This window comes from Tympanuchus pallidicinctus, unplaced genomic scaffold (genome assembly GCF_026119805.1).
Source record: "Tympanuchus pallidicinctus isolate F22 unplaced genomic scaffold, pur_lepc_1.0 scaffold5, whole genome shotgun sequence".
NCBI lineage: Eukaryota > Metazoa > Chordata > Aves > Galliformes > Phasianidae > Tympanuchus > Tympanuchus pallidicinctus.
The window spans coordinates 7,235,940-7,259,005 of NW_026294769.1; the positions used below are offsets into that span (position 1 = coordinate 7,235,940).

General features: G+C 38.5%; 1 protein-coding gene across 6 annotated transcripts in view; it reads left to right on the forward strand.

The window, feature by feature from the left end:
- The window catches only part of CTNND2 (catenin delta 2), a 612,391-nt gene that overhangs the window by 560,785 nt on the left and 28,540 nt on the right, over nucleotides 1-23,066 (forward strand). For all 6 annotated transcript variants that reach the window (XM_052703881.1, XM_052703884.1, XM_052703886.1 and 3 more), the window contains exons 17-18: nucleotides 13,661-13,871; nucleotides 17,119-17,203. In XM_052703881.1, coding sequence (XP_052559841.1) covers nucleotides 13,661-13,871; nucleotides 17,119-17,203 — 296 coding nt within the window. The remainder of the gene's footprint in view (nucleotides 1-13,660; nucleotides 13,872-17,118; nucleotides 17,204-23,066) is intronic.

Below are 23,066 nucleotides of genomic sequence, written 5' to 3' on the forward strand. Positions count from 1 at the left end.
AAGTTAAGTGGTTTATTCCTTTTCCAAGATCACATTGTATAACATTCCAACTAATACATTTCTCTCATTCACTTTGCTTTCAAATAACTGCTCAATTTTCTCCTTGAACACTCTCTGCCTGCCCTCACCAGCTAATGTTTTCATGTCAGTCCCCATGTTTTGCTCCTTATTTCTGCTCTAACCCAAATTCTTCTTTCTCCCTTGATCCTATGGTCATGTGTTATTTTATGTCTTTTCTACTGCTCCTCTTTCTGCTCATCTGCTTCCTAAGAATGTCTGCTTACTTTGGATTCTTCTCAGGACTCCATCTACTGGAGATAAGAGGCTACTTCGTCTAGGAAATATATTTAAAGGCCAGAAAGGGAAGCTTGCAGGTGTAAATTCAGAAACTACAGCTGACCCATTTATTTTAAATCTTTTTATTTTGGACACAATGCATGATTTTCTTTGTTCAAATTTTGACAGTAGGCCATTTGAAGACCCCACCCTGTGCATACCATGGGGCCATGAATTTGGGGACTCTGTTTTTTCTTGATCTTCTCTCAATGATCTGCAGCCTCCAATGGAAGCCTTCTCTTCCATATTCTGTCACTGTGTCATTCATTCATGCAGAGTAAGTAAAAATGATGTAACTTAAAATACTTTATTTACCATTTGAAGAGGTATAGGTAGAGTAGCTGTTGTACCAAAAAAGCTAAGGTACTAGCAGTCAGTTTAGTTTATTCCTAGCTGTTCTCCTTGCTTTCCTAAGTACTTAATCATCTTTGTCCATATCTTTCCAGAAATTCGCATTCAGACTGGCTGTGATGCTCCTCTATAGGCTTTGCATATGGGAAAATGTTATCTGTGTGTGCTGATGACAGCAGCTGTTAGTACACTCCTGTATAGCTGACTTTTTTTCACAGCAACCCATCTTGAAACTCTTGCCTGTCTATCTTGTGATCTTCTTAGATATCATGACCCTTTCCTGCAGATTTATTAGACAGTAGATTATTCCTTGTTCTGTATTACTGCAGATTATTGTCTCCTACCTATGTATAATGTTCTATACTGACTTTTAGTGAATTCAGTCTTTCTGAATTAAGATACATGAATTCAAACATTTTTCCAGCCCCTGTCCTTCTCTCTTTCACCATCCACACTATTGACTGTGATGTTGGATGCATATAGACCTGGTTGAGAGATTGACTACAAAGCTTATTTCATGCATTTCTGACGGAATTAATTTGATATATGATTCTTTTTTAACAACAGTTAACTATTCTGAGTAGTGGAATCCCATTTGCAGTAATTACTGCTTTGAGCTCTCTTATGAAAACATCATGGGAAAATGCTCATGTAAGCTCTACTGATGTTAACATAAGTGAATGCACAAGCTGTCCTCCATGAGGCCTTCTGCTACAGGATATTACCTCTTACCTACAAAGTGCACGAATATATTTTTCTGCTGCTTTTACGTTTTTAAAGGTGTAAGTATCAGTGGTTTACATATATATATATATTTTTTTTATATATTTATATTAAAAGGAAGAAGAAACTATTGAAACATTATTATGTGGAACCTCATAGTATCACCAAGGTTGGAAAAGACATCCAAGATCATCCAGTACAACCATCCCCCTTCCACCAATATTTCCCCACTAAACTATGTCCCTCAGTACAACATCTAAGTGATTTTTGAACATTTCTGGGGATAGTGACTCTACCACCTCCCTGGGGAGCCTGTTCCAGTGCCTTCCACTCTTTCTGAGAAGAAATTTATCTTAACATCTAACCTGATTCTCCCATGGTGCAACTGTGGGTTTGAGCATGACCATACAGCCTCCCAGTGTCCTTTCCAACCTCAATTATTTTGTTTCTAGACATAATCATAAATTCTACTTGATAGTAATATAAACATTTGTCCGTGTGTTTGAGTATCTAAATCAAATACATTCATGAATTACAAGAAGAGCATTATTTGACTCTATATCTGAAAGAAAAGATAATTATGGGACAAAGAAAAACTTGAACTTGAAACATCTACTTCAGTTTGTTTTCAGAAGTGGATTTCATAGCTCAGGAGTGGGCCAGGATCCAAGATAATCTCAGGGATGTTTACTTTTAATATTTGAAATAAATATGTACTGAGGACATATTTCAGACGTCTTCAAAGATAGGAATATGTGCATCAGTAAATCTGGAAGCAAAAAAATATCCAATGTAATTGGTAAGAATGTGTTTTATATTAATGATTTTAAAAGGTAATGTTTTTAGTACAGTTTTACTGCTGTGAATTTCATACAGCATTTCTGCAAATATTTTTTATTGCTGATTATATTTTATAAGGAGCTCATATTTAAAGGAATATATAGCTGCATGGTATTGTTTTTACTCTCTTTCCCTAAAATGCTGATAGTGTTTTTTCCAGGGGTATGGACATATGTCAATTATAACTTTCTCACTTTTTTTTATAAAGCTTTCATTTTTCTGAGTAGAACTTTCTAGAACAGTAAGGCTGTGATATTTATAACCACTGGTTTTTAATGATACCACTTAAATAGTGCCATTTAAATACAGTGCAAAAGGAAGACCAGTGGACTGAGGGAACTGATCCTTCCCCTCTACTCAGCACTGCTGATGCCACACTGGGAGTGCTGGGTCCAGGTCTGGGCTCCCGAATGCTAGAGAGACATGGACATATTGGAGAAAGTCTAGCTAAGGGCCACAAAGATGATTAAGGGCCTGGAGCCTCTCTCCTATGAGGAGAGAGGAAAGGTTGAGAGCTGGGATTGGAGAAGAGGTTGAGAGGGATCTGATCAGTGTACATCCAATGGGGGAGTATAATTTGGGCAAAGGCAGACTCTTTTTTGTGATGCCCAGTGACAATTGGTCATGAGTACAGCTTGAAATACAGGAAATTCTATCTGAATATGAGAAGATACCAACTTAGCTGTGCTGAGCAATCTCAGCCTGGGTAGAGAATTTAGACTAGACAGCATCCACACAGCCTGCCAACCTTTAAACGTTGTACAGAAATGACTTGTGTGGATTTTTTTACCAGGAGTATCCATGTCCACCATCAGTTATGGCTGAGCTAAGCACCTAGTTCATGCATGGCTGTGCCTCTGTTTTATAGACTTAGGCCCTTGGGGAACATGAGCAGGGATGGGCTGTTTTTTTTTACATAAGGAACTTAGTTGTTTAATTAAGCAGTGAACGATCCAGTTAGTTTATGACTGTTCTTCAATTTTATTTGAGATACAGGGTTTGAATTTCTTTCTCAAAATCTTGAGAAATCTTCAGCAGTCCTGAGAGAAAAAGTCCTGGTCCAAATTGCACATTTTGTAGCAGAAGGCAATAATTCAACTCTGAGTACTAAAAGATTGTGTAATGGTGGCATTCAGAGTCACTGTGTGATGTAAAAATAAATTTCCTTATGACTAATTCCTCTTAGGAGAAAGATTCCAGGATCTCTTAGATTGTGTGCTACTCAGGGTGCTCTAAAAGTGATATGTTTTAAACATTATTTGTATTTCACAAGTTAGAATTATTCTAGCAAATAATCAGAGCGCTAATTTTAATTAGAAGAAAATGCATATGATTAGCATGAGTATATGCAAAGTCATATATTTGTGTGCAGAATTTTTGAAGGTGACACTGCTGGAGTGTTGCTCTCTCAGAGGGAACGTTATATTATGCACTTTTAATTCATCATTTGCAATGGAGCAGTCCATCAAGAAATAGTTTATCTTTGGGAATGCTGCCTCCCTGAGTCCCCTGTGGTTAGGAGGTCTGCACTGTATCTCACCTCTCACCTGTTCTGTTTGACATTTATTTTTCTGCTGCACTTTTGTATTTGTTGTTATTGTCTAGACTTTTCTGTCTCCTCAAGGATGAACTCTCATCCTTCCCCTGCAATGGGGAATGTAGTTTACATTCAGCCATTTGTCACTGAAATGGTGAGAATGCTGAGTAGAGGTAAAACTTCCATTCTGATTGCCCCCTGATCTTTCAGATCCTGAGTGTTTTAGGATAAGGCATGTGGAGCCAGGAAGCCATCTGGTTACTGGCACATTCTTCTTTTCTCCAGCTCTGGAGAGAGGAGTCAAGTACTTCTGGCATACTTGCCCAGTTGCCTCCCTTTCTTTGAACTAGCAGAGATTAGCCAGGGTAGGGGATAAAATAATTTAAAGCATCTAAGTGATTGTAGGCTTTGCCTTCAGCAGATCACCGTACAACTTAAATCTCCAAGAATGCTCTGATCTAAGCTATGGCCTCTCTGGCTCTTGCCCTGTGGACGCTTGTATCCTCATGTAGGTCAGAGAGTGGAATTCAGTGAGTCCTCAGAACGCTTTCTCAGGGTTCTCAAATGAATGTGTGTTTTTCAAAGGAAGATGAGCAGCTGTAACTCAAATTGGAAGAGTTTATGATGCTGGCCAGGCTTACATGGATATTGAAATGTGTTCTTGGTATTGTTATTTCGGCACCTTACATGGATTAATTGTCATTACTGCTCCACGTAGAATTTTCACTGTGATTACTTAAGAAATGTTTGAACATTATAGTAATTAAGGGAAATATGGACATTGCAGTATGACCTGGAGTGATTTTGGTATTAGAATAATTGTTTTCAAAATACGCTATCATTTTACAAAATATTCTTTGTTGAGCTAACACATATTAACCTATGCATTTTATTTAATTTTTAATAACAATGTATCATGAAATTTGCTTTTGTTTCTCTTAATATTTTACTGTATATCTATTAACAGCAGAATTTTAGTACATGTCACTGTGATATTGTTGTAACTGCATACAAAGGCATGGAAAAGTAATCTGTCTTTCAGATATGATGAGACAGATGAATTCATGAGTTCTAGCTAATATCCTAGAACAAGTGGAGAAGAGGAGAAAATAATAGCAAATGAATAAGTGTTGCTACTGTGGAGACATTTGAAGCAGAATAAAGTCCATAGATAGAATTCATCTTGGTTACATCAGTCTCGTCTAACAATCTTTTTCTGTTTTGAATACCAAAGTAGAAAAGCTACTTTTTTATGAATCCAATTTAATAACTTCTGACATTGGTAGACAGGCTCATTAATTTCAATTGAGAGTTGTATCAGGACATAGATCTTGAAGTTTAAACTTATTTTTCCAAAAAGTAGATTACATTCTTATTTCTTCATTATGATCTAACTTAAAGTCCCTTGAAATAGACTATTAACAAAATATTATCCTATCTCACAAAATAATACAGATAAAACTGAAATTCCTCTCAACACTTACATGGCACTTTTCTTCTTCAAAGCACTTTAGAAAGACTGATTAAACATAACATTAATTAAACAACTACATTTTTTTTTTTTTTAAGTTCAACCTTCCAAAAGCTGTATTCTCAGCAGGGAGCAGGGAAGAGGATAGCAAGGGGCTAAAACGAGCTCAAGTAATCAGAAAACTTAGCCTGCAGGAATTAACTGAGGAATCACTTCCATTTGCAGATCTCTTTTAAGTTGTGCAGTGGGAAGATGAAAAGATAACAGTGCACTCTAAACAGGAGAAAGAAATCTGTTGTTTTAAAGAGCTGATTAAGTATTTATGTTTGCATGACTTAGGTCAAAAGGTTGGCAAACAACTCCTTTCTTTGTCTTTTCCATGCCTGATGAGGTGTGAACAAAAGGAATTTTAGAAGATTAACTGGAGTGCTTGTCCACATGGACTCCATTTATTCTGGATGTAAAACCCAAACATAGGAGGTGAAATTCCTTGGATTGTTCTTGGGAACAATGAAGTCTGGTTCTGTCACTTCTGTTCTCAACCAACTTGTAAAGCTAAGACTGTAAGGAAGGTGGCCAAAGCTACCATGCAAATCCTAAGTCTATAGGTTTGTAACAGTTTACCTTATAAAATGCTGCTTCCTCTGTTACTGAAGGCAGACAAACAGACCCAATAGTTGTTTGATGTACCAGGTCAGCACGTAATTACATAGGTCAAGCTAAACTGAATGGAACTGACTCATTTTTGTAGTCTCTGTATGGATGAGATAGTCAAAAAATCACCCTGCAAATCCTCCCAAATGTGCCTTCTGAAACCAGGGTGCAAGTCAAAGAATGTATCCTGAGCTGAGCTGCTGAGTGACCACCCTAGCATAAGAGAGTGGAGAGAGACTACTTCATTGTTATATGGATTAATATTCAAAATAGAAACCATTCATTATGTTGGGTGAGAGATGCAGTTAAGGAATAGAAAATCTCTTTGGACAAGGGACTCATAAATCCATTTTTGTTACAGTTCTCTCGTTCTGCTCCAATATCTCCTCCCACAAAGGCGATGTAGCTTCTCCAGAAATCCACTTTTCTGTGACAGCCTGTATCCCACCCATGATCTTTGAGTGCTGTTAACTTGGACAAAAGAGGTAGAAATCTAATGGCTGTTCTCTACTTTTGGCATTAGCTCTGTTGGAACCAGCTGAAGCTGAAGTGCCTCTACATGTACAGTGTAGACACAGATGTAACCTTTAAAGAATATATTGGATCAGGTATACTGTATGAATTAGCAGTTGTTTTCTGGCTTGCTAAAGAGCACTAGAAATTGTTTCATCTCCAGATTTCAAGACAAATTCCAATGAAAGACCTGCAGATCTCCTGTCTTACTGTGTAGGAGAAATGAAGAATCTGAAGGTCTTCCATTGACAGAAGAGTAAAATGAATGTTAGGAGCAACAATAGATTAAAAGATAGGTGTCAGACATGGATTTGTGATGTATAAGAGGGACAACACAGTATTACAAGAGCAATAGCCTTTAAACACATCATTATTTTCAAGTCTAAAATCTATGCTTCTAAAGCTACCTAAAATTTTCTTCAGTTCAGAACATCAAAGAGCAGGAGTCTGGAGAGGATCTTGGGCATGAAAGGGCATGGAAAAAAAACAGGATCTAACTGAGCATCGACCTTGAGGTGGTTAAGCCGACCTGAGGAGAGAATAGAAAATCCTGGCAGATGGAAGATGCAGAGGTACATTGAAGTATCAGATGTACAAGAGACAGCAAAGGAACAGGAAAGCTTAGTGGTTAAGAACCGAAGTGCTGAGGGGGTACGGTTCAAGTAAGAAAAACACCTGTCAGAGAGAGAAAAGGTGGCTCTGAGAAGGTGAGCTGAAAACAAGAAGAATTATAAGCTAGAGGGAAGCAGGAAATACATGAAATCAAAAAGTTAGGTTTCTAGGAGCAGAGAAGCTGAAGGAAAAAGGTAGCCAGAAAAAATGCTGCTACGTGAAAGCAAATCTATCACAGATCATGGATCTGAGAAAGCAATTTGTTGAAAAGCTGTGATTGCATTTCACCTTGTTGTAATTTCCCATGGCACGTGCAGGATGAAATTACGATAACACTTCTCTTTTGTCTTTTTCCAATGCTACTGGCTTCTGTACATATTACTCTTCCATCTTTGTTAAGGCAGTGCCCTTTGTCATTCCTAATTCTCATCCCATCTCTTTCTCTTGGAAAAGTTAGAACATGCATTTCTAATATCTTTAAAAAGATAAAAAGATAAAAGTTCTATACTGGTTACTCTTTTAGATATTTAATTCTTTTACAAGCAAATCTCAGTTGATGTTGGCAATACAGATATTGGTGGTTCACATACTTTCATCGCTCTATGACAGTTTGAAGGTTTCTTGCCTGAAACTATCAAAGATTAATGTTCTGCTCCCTGTAGGGCTTTATATGCTGTACTACCTATGGCTGAATGTATTCTTGATGAAAAGATACTAAAAAAAGAAAACCAATGAATGGTACATCGCATACAATGCATCAGGGAGAGTATTGTTCCTCTTTGTTGTGGGCCATATTGAATACCAATCTTATTTCTTGAAATCTTCCTGCCTGTCATCAAAAGTGGTGGAAAAGTGAAAAGCGCATATTGTGCTTCTGAGGGGAAGAGAGGATCTGAGAACTCTGCCTGATACTTTGTTCTATCTCAGCAGTTGTGAACAAAGTGCACCCCAATTCTTGGTGGCATGGGAGCATGTGTGTGTAGCAGTTTTATGTCTTCTGTCTTCTCCAAAATAATTTATTTTCAGAGTTTTCAAGTAAGTTCTGATAAACATTCAAGGAGGTAAAATTCAGCATTGTTCTATGGCTCAAAACACCCATTATCCCAAGTTAATTAGCAGGCCAGACTGAATGTGAAGCAGTTAAAGCAGTGGCCATGGCCCACTGCTTACTCAGACTAGTCTAAGTGACTGATTATCACTCATTTCTTTAGAAACAATGGAACAAATATTCTTAATAGGGAATAATTGCAGTACTATAATCAGTTTACATTAAGTTGTCATATCCCTTAATATGCATTTGCTCTGAAGTGCCAGAAATTACAAATGTTTTTGCACATTCCTGATATAACATGGTAGGACATTAGGAGCAAGATTCAGGCACCTAGAGGTAAGTGTTAAACATTAAGGTCAATAGTATAGAGTGTCTTACCTGGTCTCCAGCCAGCCTTCTGGAAGGTACTGATTCTTTCTTTCAGTAGCACTGCTGACTGTGCAGACATCTCGGGTATCTAGAGACATCTAGGGACATCTGAAATCACATTAGCCCCTTGTAGGTGGATGCATGATTTGCCTTCAGCTTTCTGAGAAATGGCTTTAGCTTTTATGCCTAAATCCAGAATCTTCAGTTCTCTGACTCTTGTTAGAAGTGATGGTGCCCATGTTCTTTGAATTAATGTTTTTCAGTCCCACTGCTTGGGGCTTTTTCCATCCAATAGTTTGTGCCTGGTGGTTGTAGGAACAAGAAATTGTTGTATTGTGATGAGCAACATCACAGACCATCATGTAGTACTTGTCATGCCATCTAGGTTGGTCAGTAGATACTGCCTTTGAGTTGCATAAATCTTTGTCAAAAGCTTAGTTATATTAAACCAGAAGACACCAGACAAGGGGAAGAGAGCTGCTGTATGCAGACTGTTGTGTTGAATGGTTCTGGTTCTTTCCTGTGCAGCATTTACTACAGTCAGTGATGCTAGAAACTAGGTATTATGGAGAGGGTAGATAGTAAAGCTATAGGTTAATGGTTGCTGCAGAAAGCCATGCTGCTGTAATCAGTCACATCATTCATTCATTTTGGAGTGGCTAATGATGCTTGTTCCTTTCTGCACTGTTCCCTGTCTTCTGAAACAAGGGTCCTCCTTTATAACCCTTATTGCCTCATCAGGTGAATTATTTCTTGTTCTTTAACTACCCACACCTTTCCTAATGTCTCCCCAGTCTGAGCAGCAGCCATATACTTATGCATACAAATCTCTCCCAGCTGTGGAGAGCTGTGGATGCTCCATCCCTGGAAGCATTCAAGGCCAGGCTGGATGTGGCAGACCAGGCAGCCTGGTCTGGTGGTTGGCAACCTGCACATAGCAGGGGGATGACTAGATGATTACTGGTCCTTTTCAACCCAGACCATTCTATGATTCCATTCTATGTCTTGAACACAGGGGGCTTTTAGGCACTACACCAGTGCTGGATGTCACTAGCAATTACACCTTAAAACAAGTCTCTGACAAGAGAAGCACTGTGCACAAATCAACTATTTCTCAAATACTGAGGAGGTATTTCTGCCCCTGCTGTCATGTGATGGCTACATTCCAATTTATTAGGCTGTCAGTGAAATGCATGGACTCATCAAAATTTGTTCCATATGAATTAAATAGACAGTTTGGGCACATACATTAAATATTTGAAAGTAATAATAAGAAGTCTCCCAGTAGTCTTCCCATAAAAGCCGTGAAATACTGAGGCTGAATAGTCTTAAAAACAGACATAGATGACAAAAATGCACAAAAGCATGTCTGTCTGGAAATTTAAATAGAGCACGCATTAATAACCAATAGCACAAAATTTGCATGTATTGTAAAATACCAGTACCAATGGTTCTGGGATAGGGTATCTGTGATGTTCCAGTATAATATGGTGGTGTTTTGCTAACTTTTATTGTCTAGCTACAAGATGTGAATTTGTGAGTAACTCTGAAGTAGAAAAAATCATGATGTATTACTTACATTAGAGCAAGCTCTACCTCTAGGACAAGGATCTTAGTTTGAATTAATATCTGTTTGAGATTTCTCATGTTTCCAATATTTTAATTTTCCTACTCTTGTGCTCTCAAACCAGGAACCGTGCCACAACTGTATCAAAACTGTGCCAATGTGTCAGAGTCATTTTTCAGAGATGAGTGAAAATGGAAATGAAGTCCTTGGGGTTACATCAGCAGTGAATTTATCTCAGGGCAGCATTAGGAGAATGCTTCCAGAAGTGGAACCTTTTCTGCAATAATCTTGCTCTTGTTAAATCTACCAGAAGAATAGTTAGCTCTACTGATTTGCTGTAGAAACAAAATTTTTCTTGGGACGGCTCTCAGTTTGACCCTATGAGAAGCAGAAAATTTCCCGAATTAAGGAATAGAAATGTGTACAAAGGCACTAATGAGACCTTATCATGCAAAGAAAAGATGTTAGATTTGTATTGGTGATGCATTTAGTAAGCAAACATTATCATCTTATATCTCAGTGCGTGCAGCTAGATGCTCTCCATATAGAACAGTGATGGAAGTTTTATCTTAAGAAAATAACTTAAATTTTGTAGGGTCTAATAAATACTGTTTCAAACACAAATGAGACAATTTATTTCCTGTGACAGTGCCCCTAAATTATGAATATTTAACATCTTCCTTTACAAGTTGAATGAGTATGTGGTGTTTTTTTTTCCCCCTTGTCAAGCTGGTGGTTTAATCAAATTATGTAAATCCTCTTCAACAGTGTCAAATCAGTTTTGAGTCTTATGATATGTAGTGTTGGTCAAATAAAAAATCAATTCATTTGTAGATCAAAGCGGTTCTATAGGAACTCTGACAAAAATTAACCATGTCATTTATTTTTACTACCATTCTTACACACATCCTCCTCTCTTCCCAAGGCCCTCACGAGTTCTCAGCTCAGGGAGGCTTCCTGAGCTACAAGTTGAAAATCCCAGCTCTCCTACTGGTAGAGCTAATCAGAACTTGGCTGACATAACAGGGCTACTGTCCGTTACACATTTAAGTGAGGCCAAGTTTCATGTGTTCATGGCAGAAATATTAGAGCTGTTGCTCCTTGGAGCAGCCATCCAGATTTTCTTATACCTCAAGCTAAAGGATATAACCAGTGGCTGCTAACGGAAGCATTGTGCTGTTCTGACAAAGGACTGAGACTGTGCACTTTACATAAGGTGGGGTACTATAGGAGAAAGAAGTATCGGTCTGTTCTGTATGTGTGTGTGTGCAATGCAATGCAGAGTCTCACTGATCCTAATAATCTACTTGTGCTTACCCCTGGCCAGTGATAGACACTGCGTTCAGCAGAGTAACAACTATAAAGAAATGTGGTTTGGGTTTGTTTGGATCGTTTGGAGGTGGGGCTTTCTTTTACACACCAACGAGATTTGGTATGTGCTACAGACTGATGTAATCACTGAAAATGATAACTATTAATGTGTTTATGCTGCATACAACAAACAGGAGCAGATGTAAAGAGTATTTCTGTTTATTCTTGAGCAGTGTTTCATATGTTCATAGAGCAAAAAAAAGTAATGGAGTTTGGGCGAACCACTGTTGAAAGTGGTTTTAACACCTGTACTACATCTGATATTAACATGGTATTTCTGAGAAGCTAATAATGCAAATGACTGATTAAATACTAAGTGCAAAGAAATAGAAATGTTTGAAGATAGGATTTGTACCTGAATGGCACATCAATAAGATTCAAATCCTACTATACGCATTGTGTTGGTAACATTATGGTTTTATAATCAGTAATACTTTTGCATGATATAAATTGAGTAGTTTCTAAGATTTCACTACAGAATGAACTCAATAACTTCTAAGTTTAACATTACAGTACAAAGCTTGCATCTCTGCTGTAAGCGTTCTGTTGCAAATGACTGTCCATATTTCTACCACAGCAGGCAAAATTGTGAAAAAAGAAAATAATGTAGTATTTAATGGTAAATGATATGATTTTCCTCTTACCTTTGCTTTCAAATATGGACATACACAATGAAACTTACAACTTCAGAATTTCAGAATTAAGATCTTCAATAAGTACTCATATACTAATTTATCAAAACTTTTTAAAATTCTCCAAAAAATCTGATTAATTTATCATATTATATACAATAATCATACCTGATTATTTTGTTCATAAAACATGATGTAGATTCGATTACTAATTACATTTATTTTTTTCCTACTTTTCCTGTCCTTTTCATTCTGAATGATGTGCTCTGGTGATGATTGCTGTATGCAAATTTCTAACACAGCTGCACTGAAGATGACTCATGAGTTGTCTCATTGACCTCAGTTACCACCCCGTCAGGCCTTCATCCTCACTGTTCTTGTCTTCCAACACAATGAAATCTGCCATTTTCCCTTATCAGTAACACTGTAGTCATACTGTGGCATACAATATATGTAAACTCTCCAAACCTGCTCATTTGTCATTTTCACAAGCACTATATGACTTTCAGGAGTGATTTTGAGAAAACAATATTTGTTCAGACATGAAAAATGTTACATTAATCAGCAGTGTTTTTTTGTGTCTTCAATTAAACATGACATGACATGGCAATCGTAAAAATCGCAGAATGGCCTGGGTTGAAAAGGAGCACAATGTTCATCTAGTTCCAACCCCTCTGCTGTGTGCAGGGTTGCGAACCACCAGACCAGGCTGCTCAGAGCCACATCCAGCCTGGCCTTGAATGCCTCCAGGGATGGGGCATCCGCAGCCTCCTTGGGCAACCTCCTCCAATGTGTCACCACCCTCACCCTCTGTGTGAAAAACTTTCTCCTAATATCTAACCTAAACCTCCCCTGTTTCAGTTTAAAACCATTCCACCTTGTCCTATCACTATCTATTCACGTTATACGTTGCTCCTTTCATTTTATATTTTAAATTCTGGAAGTTAGGGCTATGTGCAACAGTTCCTTACAGAATATCAGGAGTATATGTCAGAAGGGCTTCCTTTTTTGTCAGTACCGTGCATACAACTAAGGATGTGTGGAAAACTGCACTGTCATCTCTGCACTGTGGTCATGCAGTGTAGTACTGGATCATTAGTAAAGTCACAGGAACACCAATGAACAAAGTGAAGTTGCTGCATGTTGTATAGAATTAACTTATGCAGTAGAACTGTTCCTTTAGAGAAGGCTTCTTCTAAAAAACAACAGTTTCCTTGGCTTTTCATTTAATGCAGTGATTTTAAGAACCAATGCACGTTTATTTGTAATTCCTTGAGTTATGAGTTGTGCAGTGGGAGATGAGCTCTGTGAGTGATGATATTCATATTGTCTTTATACATATACTGAGCTTTTATTATCATTGTTTCATTCTCATAAGGACATGATGTAGCCCATATCTGAAGTCTCCAACTCATGTAATATGGAAATATTAACAGAGGCCTTACGTGTGAAAAGCTTGACCATGCAATTGTATAAATGTGGCTTGCTCCAAAATAGTATCAATAACCAATGAGATTACATGCAATGATGAAAATGGTGCTAATACAGTCTTGCATGTTTTCCCTGTACTTCTTCTCCGTCACCCTTTTTGACTGTATCTTCTGAATTCTCCCTTCGTTTTCTTCCAACAAAGGCAAATATGCCATGAGGGATCTGGTCCACCGACTGCCAGGCGCTAACAACAGCAACAGCTCAGCAAGCAAGGCCATGTCTGATGACACCGTTACTGCCATTTGCTGCACGCTGCATGAAGTCATCACTAAAAACATGGAGAATGCCAAGGCCTTACGAGACGCAGGCGGCATTGAGAAACTGGTTGGCATATCTAAGAGTAAAGGAGACAAGTATGTTTTGCAAATCCTCTTGCACCCTTTTTAACATCTCCAGTAGTTCTAACTAGTTCTTAATGTGTTTGCCTCCTCTCTGCAATCGTGAGTTGAATACTTTGGTTTCATCACAAATCATGTGCCCCGCGTGAAAGGTAACAAGAAACAATGGCAGTAGCAAAAGCCCCTGCTATAGCCTCTTTTTGCGGTACCATCAGTAGTCACGTGCACTGTAAGAAAGAGCAACTATCTCCAGTAACTGCTACCTCAAAGCACTTCCAGAAGATCCTGGTAAACATTAGGGACCAGAGTTTTTGGACTGCACTATACAGGGATCCCATGAAAGGCAGGGATGTTGCTGTAGTTCTCTTACTGCTCCTCCTGCTCTGGTTGTATAGTCACTGTCCCTCTTCACCACACCCAAGCTTTTCCCAGCCACTATCTTGCTGGTAAGGTGGACTGTAGAAGATAAATGGATCCATGGATATTGTCAACACCTTGCTTCCAAGAGAGTATTAGGATACCTGCAGGCTACTTAGTGAGGCTCTAAAACCAAAAAATCCTTCATGCAACTGTGACATTTTTAGAGCAGCCGTGGTTTCATCTTGTCCATTTTCTTATGTGCATGCTTTTCAGGAAGAGTTCACTCTTCATCCTTCTTTTGCCTAACTGAGCCTGATTCTCGTATTTGTCAGTCTGCAGGAGTATACTGCAATGGGACTATAGCAGTTTGAAAACAAAAAGCCTTCACTATAGTGTAGAAAACTTCCATCAGTGCACCTGCTGGAAGCTGTCATCACACAGCCTGCTGCAGCATCGGAACTCTAAGAGAGCCTCCACAAAACCAGGCCACAGCATAAAGGAAAAATTTATGCACCCTACATTTGGTTTGAGAACACCTCTGATTGGAGCATTACCAATATAATTTAATCATATTTCTTTTTCTCTGTTGTCACTCTTTTGTTTCATACCAAATTCATTACTGAAGCATTCTCACACTGACTGTAGAGGGCAGAAAGTGTGGGAGCTCCCATGCTCTGCTAATTCATTTACATTTGCACTATTTATTATTATTATTAAATCTATTTGATTTTTTAATGCATTTTTGCTAGATCAAGTGTGCAGGTTGCAAACAGGTTCACATCCATCTCTCATAAGATGTGTCTCTCCTCAAAATAAAGCATTTGTCTACCTACCTATTCATTATCTGGCAGAGTCCATTAATACCTGTTGAGTCTGGAATTTTCAGAGTATCACAGACAGTCTTAGGAAGATCTGAGAGTATAGTTCCGTAAGTATTTAGCCCAGGTACTGTTAAATAATTATACAATGCCTTCCAAAATAGTGATATTTGTCCTCATCCAAAGTACTTTGATGTGCAGTCAGATGTTCTTATTGTTACAGGAAACAAAACTATAGAACAAGAGAACCTGTCAGCTCACAGTGATACTAATGCCCATTTTAAGTAAAAGTTTTATTTTTCAACTCTAAGAATATTAGTATTGTTTACCATTGCTTTGGTTTGCTTTCTTGCAGATAACTCACTGTTTAAAAATCAGAATTGTTAGTTGTTGGACTGATAGGAAGTTCTTGCATTCTCATACAGTAAAAAACTTCAGTATGGATTTGTCTTTTCTGGGATGAAGCATCTGTTTCTGCAAGTGCAGGACTCTGGCCTGGCCATGCATTGTGGTGCAAGTGAACACAAAAGTGTCAGTGGTCCAGACTGGCCTCACTAGCCTTTGGAACGTGCCCATGGTTGTCACACATTCCCAACATGAGACAGCAAGAGAGGACTGGCGTTTACAAAGTCGTATTGGCCACACCCAAGTCTTTACCTAGCTCCCATTTCTCCTCAGTATTCACATTGTGGTTGATGCATTTATGGTTACTCCATGGTTATTCCAAGCCTCACTAGCCAGTATGGCTGGGAGTATAATAAAAACAACAATTCTCAATATTGTTTATCAAATTCCTATTTATTCCTCAGTTACCCACTTATTACTGTATTCTTGATGAGAAAGGGGGAAAAAAGAAGAAAAACACCAGATAAATAGTCGGAAAATGCTGCATAAAATAATAGACTCAGTTATGCTATGAACGTCATTATTCCAGCTTTACTCTCAGCATCCCCGTGGCCATTGTCAGAGGTCACAGCACACCACAGATCAGCTAAGAAGACTTGCTGCCCAAACCAGTAACATATTCTGCTGGTTTTCTGGTTTCCTTCTTGATTTGCAGTCCTCTGCCTTTTCTGAGTAAAACATTAATCTCCTCAGTGGCTGCCCCAAACTTGATCATTCCTCACTTCAGACTTTGGCTTTTCTAGGTTTTCTAGTACTTTGCTGCTTTATACAAAATACTGGTGCAGTATAGGAGCTTAAGTACATAATGTATGCTCCCTTAATGGCCTGGGTTTTCTTCCCAGTCCCTTTCTTTTCAACTGTATTTCATTGAGCTAAATGCTCTTAGGGTTCTTCTGTTGTTTTAGGTGGAGTTTTTTTGTTTTGTTTTGTTTAGATTTTAAACATTACATTTCCCAAGAGGTATATACGAATGAGTGAAACAATAGTTTAAGAGCCTCTTTCAAAACCTGCTTGAAGAGAAAGTTCATGTGAAGTTATTTGTGATTTTTAGCATAACATCAATAGCAGCCATCATTAGTAGTATGTTGAGTGTAAGATGCAAATCCTAGCTGGGATTCCCAACGAAATTCATTGTGACTTTTATAATTAGTTGCATTTCTGCATCTGGACTGCCCTGCAGATTGAAACACAGTGCTCACCACTCATCTAGAGTGTTTCTCCTGGCTGCTGCACAGGGGCACGTGATGCCATTTGTCATGACTTGAAGTCTGGTCATTTACAGAGAAAGAAATTCTGGCTCTAAATTGTCCTGGATGCCAAAAGTTTTAGCCAGGACATTCTCTTAGATGTACATAATGCCAGCCAGTTCCTCAACAGTGTTCCTGTTCGTGCCTCTCCCATTCCTTTTGCTGTGCTCTCAGTATGAGTCCTCATTCTCACTATGATGAGAAATACACATTTTGCTCCTCACTGAATAGTTGGTACGTAGTGCTTGCTTGTAAGAACATTGCTTTCTGAGACGCCAACAAAAGATCTTAATGTACATTGATACCACAAATTCAGTTGTGAATTTAAAATCATAGTAATGCACTTGAAAATTAGGATGAATGGATACTGGAACCCAGCACTCTCTTTCTCACTTTTTTTTTCTCTCTCTTTTCAATATATGTGTGTAACAGGCATTCGCCAAAAGTGGTGAAAGCAGCATCTCAGGTCCTCAATAGTATGTGGCAGTACAGAGATCTGAGAAGTCTCTACAAGAAGGTAAGGCTTGAGTTTTTTTCCAGATTTGTCATCTTTCATGTGATTACCAGAACTTGGGTGCTGAGAGACTTTAGGGGCCAAAACTTCTGTAAGAACTGAAAATTCACCTGGAGTTTAAAAATTCTCAGACTTGGAGCTCTAGATTTTTTCTTTTCCCAATTCTACTTTTAATATAGGAATATTTCTTTCGGGGGGAAAAAAAAAAAAAAGGAAAAAGAAAGAAAAAAAAAAGTATTGTGATGAAAATGGGTAATGAATTTGATTTTCTAAAGAATTCATGCAGAGACTGCTCGATCTGGCAGCCCTGGAGAGTGAAGTCTTCTGTACATAGAACAAACTTGTGCAGGCTCTCCTACTGTTTCTTTCTTTCTTACACCTCCTCATACTGTCCAGAGGAGGTTACCAGATTTTCAGCCCTTCAGCTCCCAAATTTCCTCATGAGATTACCAACAAGAGTATCTGAAGATGTGGCCCTTAGGGACCACTTGTGAAGCTGAGCTGAAACTTGATAGCTTCGCTTCCAGTCAACTGGCAGACAGTAGCATCAAGTACTTGGTTTTTAGACAATCTGTAGAGGGTACCACATAATTCTCACAGGCCTGCTAACCTCTTAAAAATGAATTGCAGTGCTGGTAATGTGATCCTGTGAAAGAAGTTTCCTATAGTTTTTAAAAATAAGTGTCTACTTAGTAAACGACAGTGTATCCAAGTATTTATTGTGGAATATTTCCAAACTGAATTACACCATGGTTATACAGTATGACTACACTTGTGTAATTATCATTCTGCAGGCTTAGTTCTCAAAGGTCTGCTTACTATGTGGAATTTCAAAGTTGATATAGTTGCTATTTGTGGTCTCAACAAAGAGGGCTAGGAACTTCATCTAGCAGAAGAGTTCAGGTCCTGGTTAAGGCTGGGATGTAAGAGAGGGAAAGTTCACAGTGGTGTAGTCCATGCTGTGTGTGTTTTGCACAAGGAGTGATCTTAGTTATGTGGAATTTTTGCACTAAATCTCAAACTCTCTGAAGCTGACCTTCTGCTTGAAATGCTGTTCTTCTGCATGCCTCAGCTCTGCTTTGCATCTCTCTGAGGAGCAAGGAAGACAGTTACTGAGTTTCTCTCACTGTTCACTTCCATTAGTTTCAATCACCCTTTGGAATCATAGGGGTACAGTATGTAAAGGCATTCTGAGTAATGTGTGATTCTCAGTTGTCCCGTTATGAAGTGGAAGCAAAAGCAAACAGGAGCTAAAGCAGACTTTTCTTGAGGCAAGGCAGGAGCAGGCTTGAGGTCCGCATAGCCTGACTTTCAAGCATGTGGGCGGCTGCACTGTAGAGGCTAAACTTTATTACGCCGTAATCTGTTCGAGGTTCATACCATGGCTAGCTCATTTTCAGCCTTCTAGCTTTATATGTATGTTGTGATGGATAAGTGGTTCCTGAGGTTGCTCCATGCACAAGGTAATCTATACACTGTGTGGCTTTTAAATATATTACTGCCTAAAGGGCATTCTGTTGGCTGCCAATGTGAATGTGCCCAGTGATGTACTTAAATACTAGGTATGCTTGGATGCTAAGCACCTTGCATGCTTAGAAGAACATTTTCTGAGGCCACAAATGCATGCTTGTGGTATGGAAAATAGGGCAGGCTATACTTAGAGGTAGCTTCCAGGATATTCTTAGAGAGTCTGATTGTCTGCATTCTCAGGAAGAGGTTTAAAAATCACAGTATTGGCTAATTCCTACAAACTTCACTAAATCTTGAAATGAAGTTCATTCTCTGCTACAAGGGCTGCTCTGAAAGTAATGCCTCCTATTTAAGTATGCTGGCCCTTAATGCCAGAGGTGGATGCTGGTGATGTGGCAGCAGGTGGTATGGTAGAGGATGAACCTTTACACCAGTATTCCATTCCAATTTGTTGCCGTGTGACAGATGGCAGCAGAGGGGCAATCTGACAAGATGGCATCTAACATGGAAGTGCATATGAAGCAAAAGTGTGTCACTGAATTCCTCCATGTGGAAAAAATGTACCCATGACATTCGTCAGTGCTCGCTGAATGTTAATGTAGCCCAAACAGTGCATGTGAGCACAGTGAGGGGTGGGTGGTTCGTTTCAGCAGTGGTGATAGCAATGTGAAAGACAAGCCATGTTCCAGACAACCAGTCACAGCTGACACAGCACAAAATGAAGAGCATTTTTATCTGCTCATCAGTGCAAATCTTTAGATTGTGACCAGGGAACTCTGTATAGAGATGAATATCAGCTTCAGTGTATTGGAAATGATTGTGGCACCGTTGGAATATCACAGATTTTGCACCAGGTGGATCTCCAGATTGCTCACAGAAAAAACACTGTATGCAAGTTTGGCAGAACCTCTTGAACCAGTACAAGGCTGAAGGTGACAGATTCTCAGATCACATCATTCACAGTTATAAGATGTGGTGTCACCACTACGGCAGTGTGTGGATAACAACATGTTATTCACCATTGAAGAAAAATCCGCCATTGAAGAAAAAGTTTGAGACACAGCTCTCAGCAGGTAAATTGATGTACATTCTCTTTTGCAGTAGGAAAAGGGTGATTCTTCTGGATTTCCCAGAACCTGCACAAAACCATCAACTCTGTTACATCACAATGCTGGCTAAGCTGAAGGCTCCAATTCCAGAGTCAGACCAGAGAAGACAGCTTTTCTCTTGCAACACAATAACACCATGCCAGTGTGAAAAACATGGAGCACATTGCCACTCTTGGCTGGACTGTTCTATCACTGTATAGTCCAGATTTGGTGCTTTCTGACTTCCATCTGTTTGAGACAATGAAAGATGGACTGCATTTCCTTAGCAACAACACTGTTATAGCAGCTGTGAAACAGTGGGTTACCTCCACGTGCTTGGATTTTTACAAGCGTAGCATGCAAGCTCTTGTTCATCACTGCTGAAAATGCATAGCTAATGGTATTGGCTGTGTTGGAAAACAGCACTTTTCAGCAGAGAATTTGCTCTTTCAAATTATTTACTCTTTGTATCAGCTGTAGTTTCTGTGGAAATAAGTAGGAGGCATTACTTTCAAAGTGACCTATGTCTATACTTACATATTCATACATCATTATATATGCTGTCAAGCATCATATCAGTGCAATTTCTTGTACTCCAAATGTTTGGATAGTTTACTTAAAATTCTCTTTAAAAAAAAGGGCATGCACTAACCTTAACAAAGTCACAATATTTGTTAGACTTGCCTGTAACAGGCTGTTGTGCTGGATGCCTGTATTTTGGGACTGTTGGAAAAATAATGTTTTTTATAATTGGAAAGATGCAAATGTTTGCATTATTATAATAGTCAGCTAGTTATGCAGTTGCCCAGTATTATCTTTGTCCAATTAAGATATCTGTGCTAGTAAAATTGAGTGACCATACAGCTGACAGTATAATACAATCAGCACTTGACAGTATCTTGCATTTTCACAGCTTTTTTTAAGGGCAGGTAAATCCCATTGCATATATGCATTTGCAATTTCTTTCTATGTATTAAAGTATCTGTACAATTATTTTCAAAGAATTGGTGGCATATAGAGACAGTTTTATATTGTAATACAGGCAAATTACAAGTATCACATCATATTTAAGGAAAATCAACAGCACTTACCTTGCTGTTCAAGAAATAGTGTAACCAAACAATTTGAATTATGGTATGTTTTATAGCTGCATGTTTAAAGTAGATTAAATAAGGAGAAATAAAAAGAATGGAACATCCTTTGTAGTAATGGGGAAAGGACAGTGCTTATTTAAGTATTATACAGTAGTAATCACTAAATTTAGCTCAATTATATGATTACATCACTAAAAACATGAAAACGTTACGCACTCTTCTACATTTGCTCAACATTACAGGAATCACTTCACAGTTGGCAGAATATAATCTGCACTGACTGAAGGTACATCCAGAGGTGGGAGTTGTTGTAGAAAATCACTTAATGATTTGCCAGACTTGTGAAGAAAGCCAAGGAGTGCATAGGCACCAATTTTCTTCTTGCAGCAGTCCCTGATAGATTCCTGTCTGTGAAGTGCAGGGAATTGCAGAAGTCAAAATCTTGTTCCCTCACTGCTGCCATGAACAGGATTGCCATAGGTAGGGTAAGCAGTGCAAGCCCCATCCCATCGTGGGTAAGCATGCCCTTCAGCTTCAACCAGGGCAACATTAATATGCCTGTGTAGTTATACCTAAATTATGCAGCCTCTAAAGAAGCTTTAAGAACTCCCTGTTGCATACAAAATAACCAGACAGATTTCAGGGTGCCAACTTCAGCCATGCTGCTTAATCCAAGCCAAAATCTGCTGCCGTAACCACAGTGAGATAACTTTATTGACCAAATCAAACAATATGCCTTGTCTCAGAGTGTTCGTGTATTTGGCTGAGAGTGCATAGAGTATTCTGTTTCGAGACAATAAAAATTTAAGGTCCTATCTAGCTTTTTTATCCTGAAAAATGAAAAACAAAACAAAACCAAAACACTAATGGGTGAGATAGAAGGCATGGGATATCAAATCTGGTAAACCAACTTAAGTTAGGGATATAAATGTTTCTTGGAAAAGAGTTTTACATTATGCTGTATTTAATCAGAAAGAGAGTACTAGTAAGACTTACGTTTCCATAAAAGGTCACTTATTTTATCTGCTTCTGTCCTCAGGAGTCCCTTCCTTAACACTTAAAATCTGATTTTCAAAAGTTGTTACTGGTTGTGTAATCCATAGACAGAGGGCGTACCAGTGACTCAGCACTTACATAAAACAAGTAGGGGAGCTGCCTAGCTTGTCCTTGTGCTTGGGAGTTGTGGTCCACCCTTCTTAACTATCTGGGCAACCTGTACTGTCAGTGGGAGGACTAAGTGCAACTTACGGTCTCCAGTGAGACTGAAAACCAGATGTGAATATGACTGTACGAGAGCAGATTTCGATTAGCTGCAGATGGTAGGCTATCTATCTCAATATTCAAGAAATAACCAACTGTTCTCAAACACTTGTTAAATTACATGAGGAAATTTGAGCAAAAGGGTTGTGCAAAAAGGGAAACTAAATGAGTTTAACATGAAAGAAAATTTATTAGCCTAAAACAAGCTACAGTTAGCTTAAATGCTTGTAACATGAAAGAACTGAAGGAACTGTCAGGAAGAATGTTTTCTTTTAATTATTTTGCTTTGCCTAACCACTTAGACTGCAACAAAATGTCTCTTTACATTCTCTTATTACGTTTACAGTTAGTCTGTCTTCCAGGGTATAAGTAGAGATCATAAAGAATTTGTAGGAATTATTTTTCTTTTCCATTTATTATCATAGATTTCTGTTCTGCATGGAATAATAGAAATATTTGTCCTCTTCAACCACTGTATGAAAAAAATGCAACCAATTACTTCAAACTAGGGAGGCTGACAAAGGTGATGGTCCTTCATTGTGTACCATGCCATTTACAGTAGGAAGAGTATTATGAGAGGCATTTAATGAAGTCAGAGTAGTCACTCTGAAGATGGCTTTGTCTGTTCGTCGGCTGGAAAAGATATTTAAAATTGCCTGAAGCCTTACAAGCTGTTAAGTGGGTCTAGATCTAGGGGAGGACACTCTTTTCATGTGACTTTCAGAATAATAAACTGATGAATCTATGAGAAGGTCCTTTATTGCTAAATGTTCCAGGAAAATTGCCAGCAATAGACTTTAAAGCTCTAGTCAAGGTGCTTTAAAAATCTAACGTCTTTCTTCAGTAAAATATACCTGTTCACTCTTTAGAGCTATTAATTGCATCACGTTAACATGCAGAATTGGAACACAGCTTTTGGATTTTCTTCTGGTGATGTTATCACCAGTCAGACAT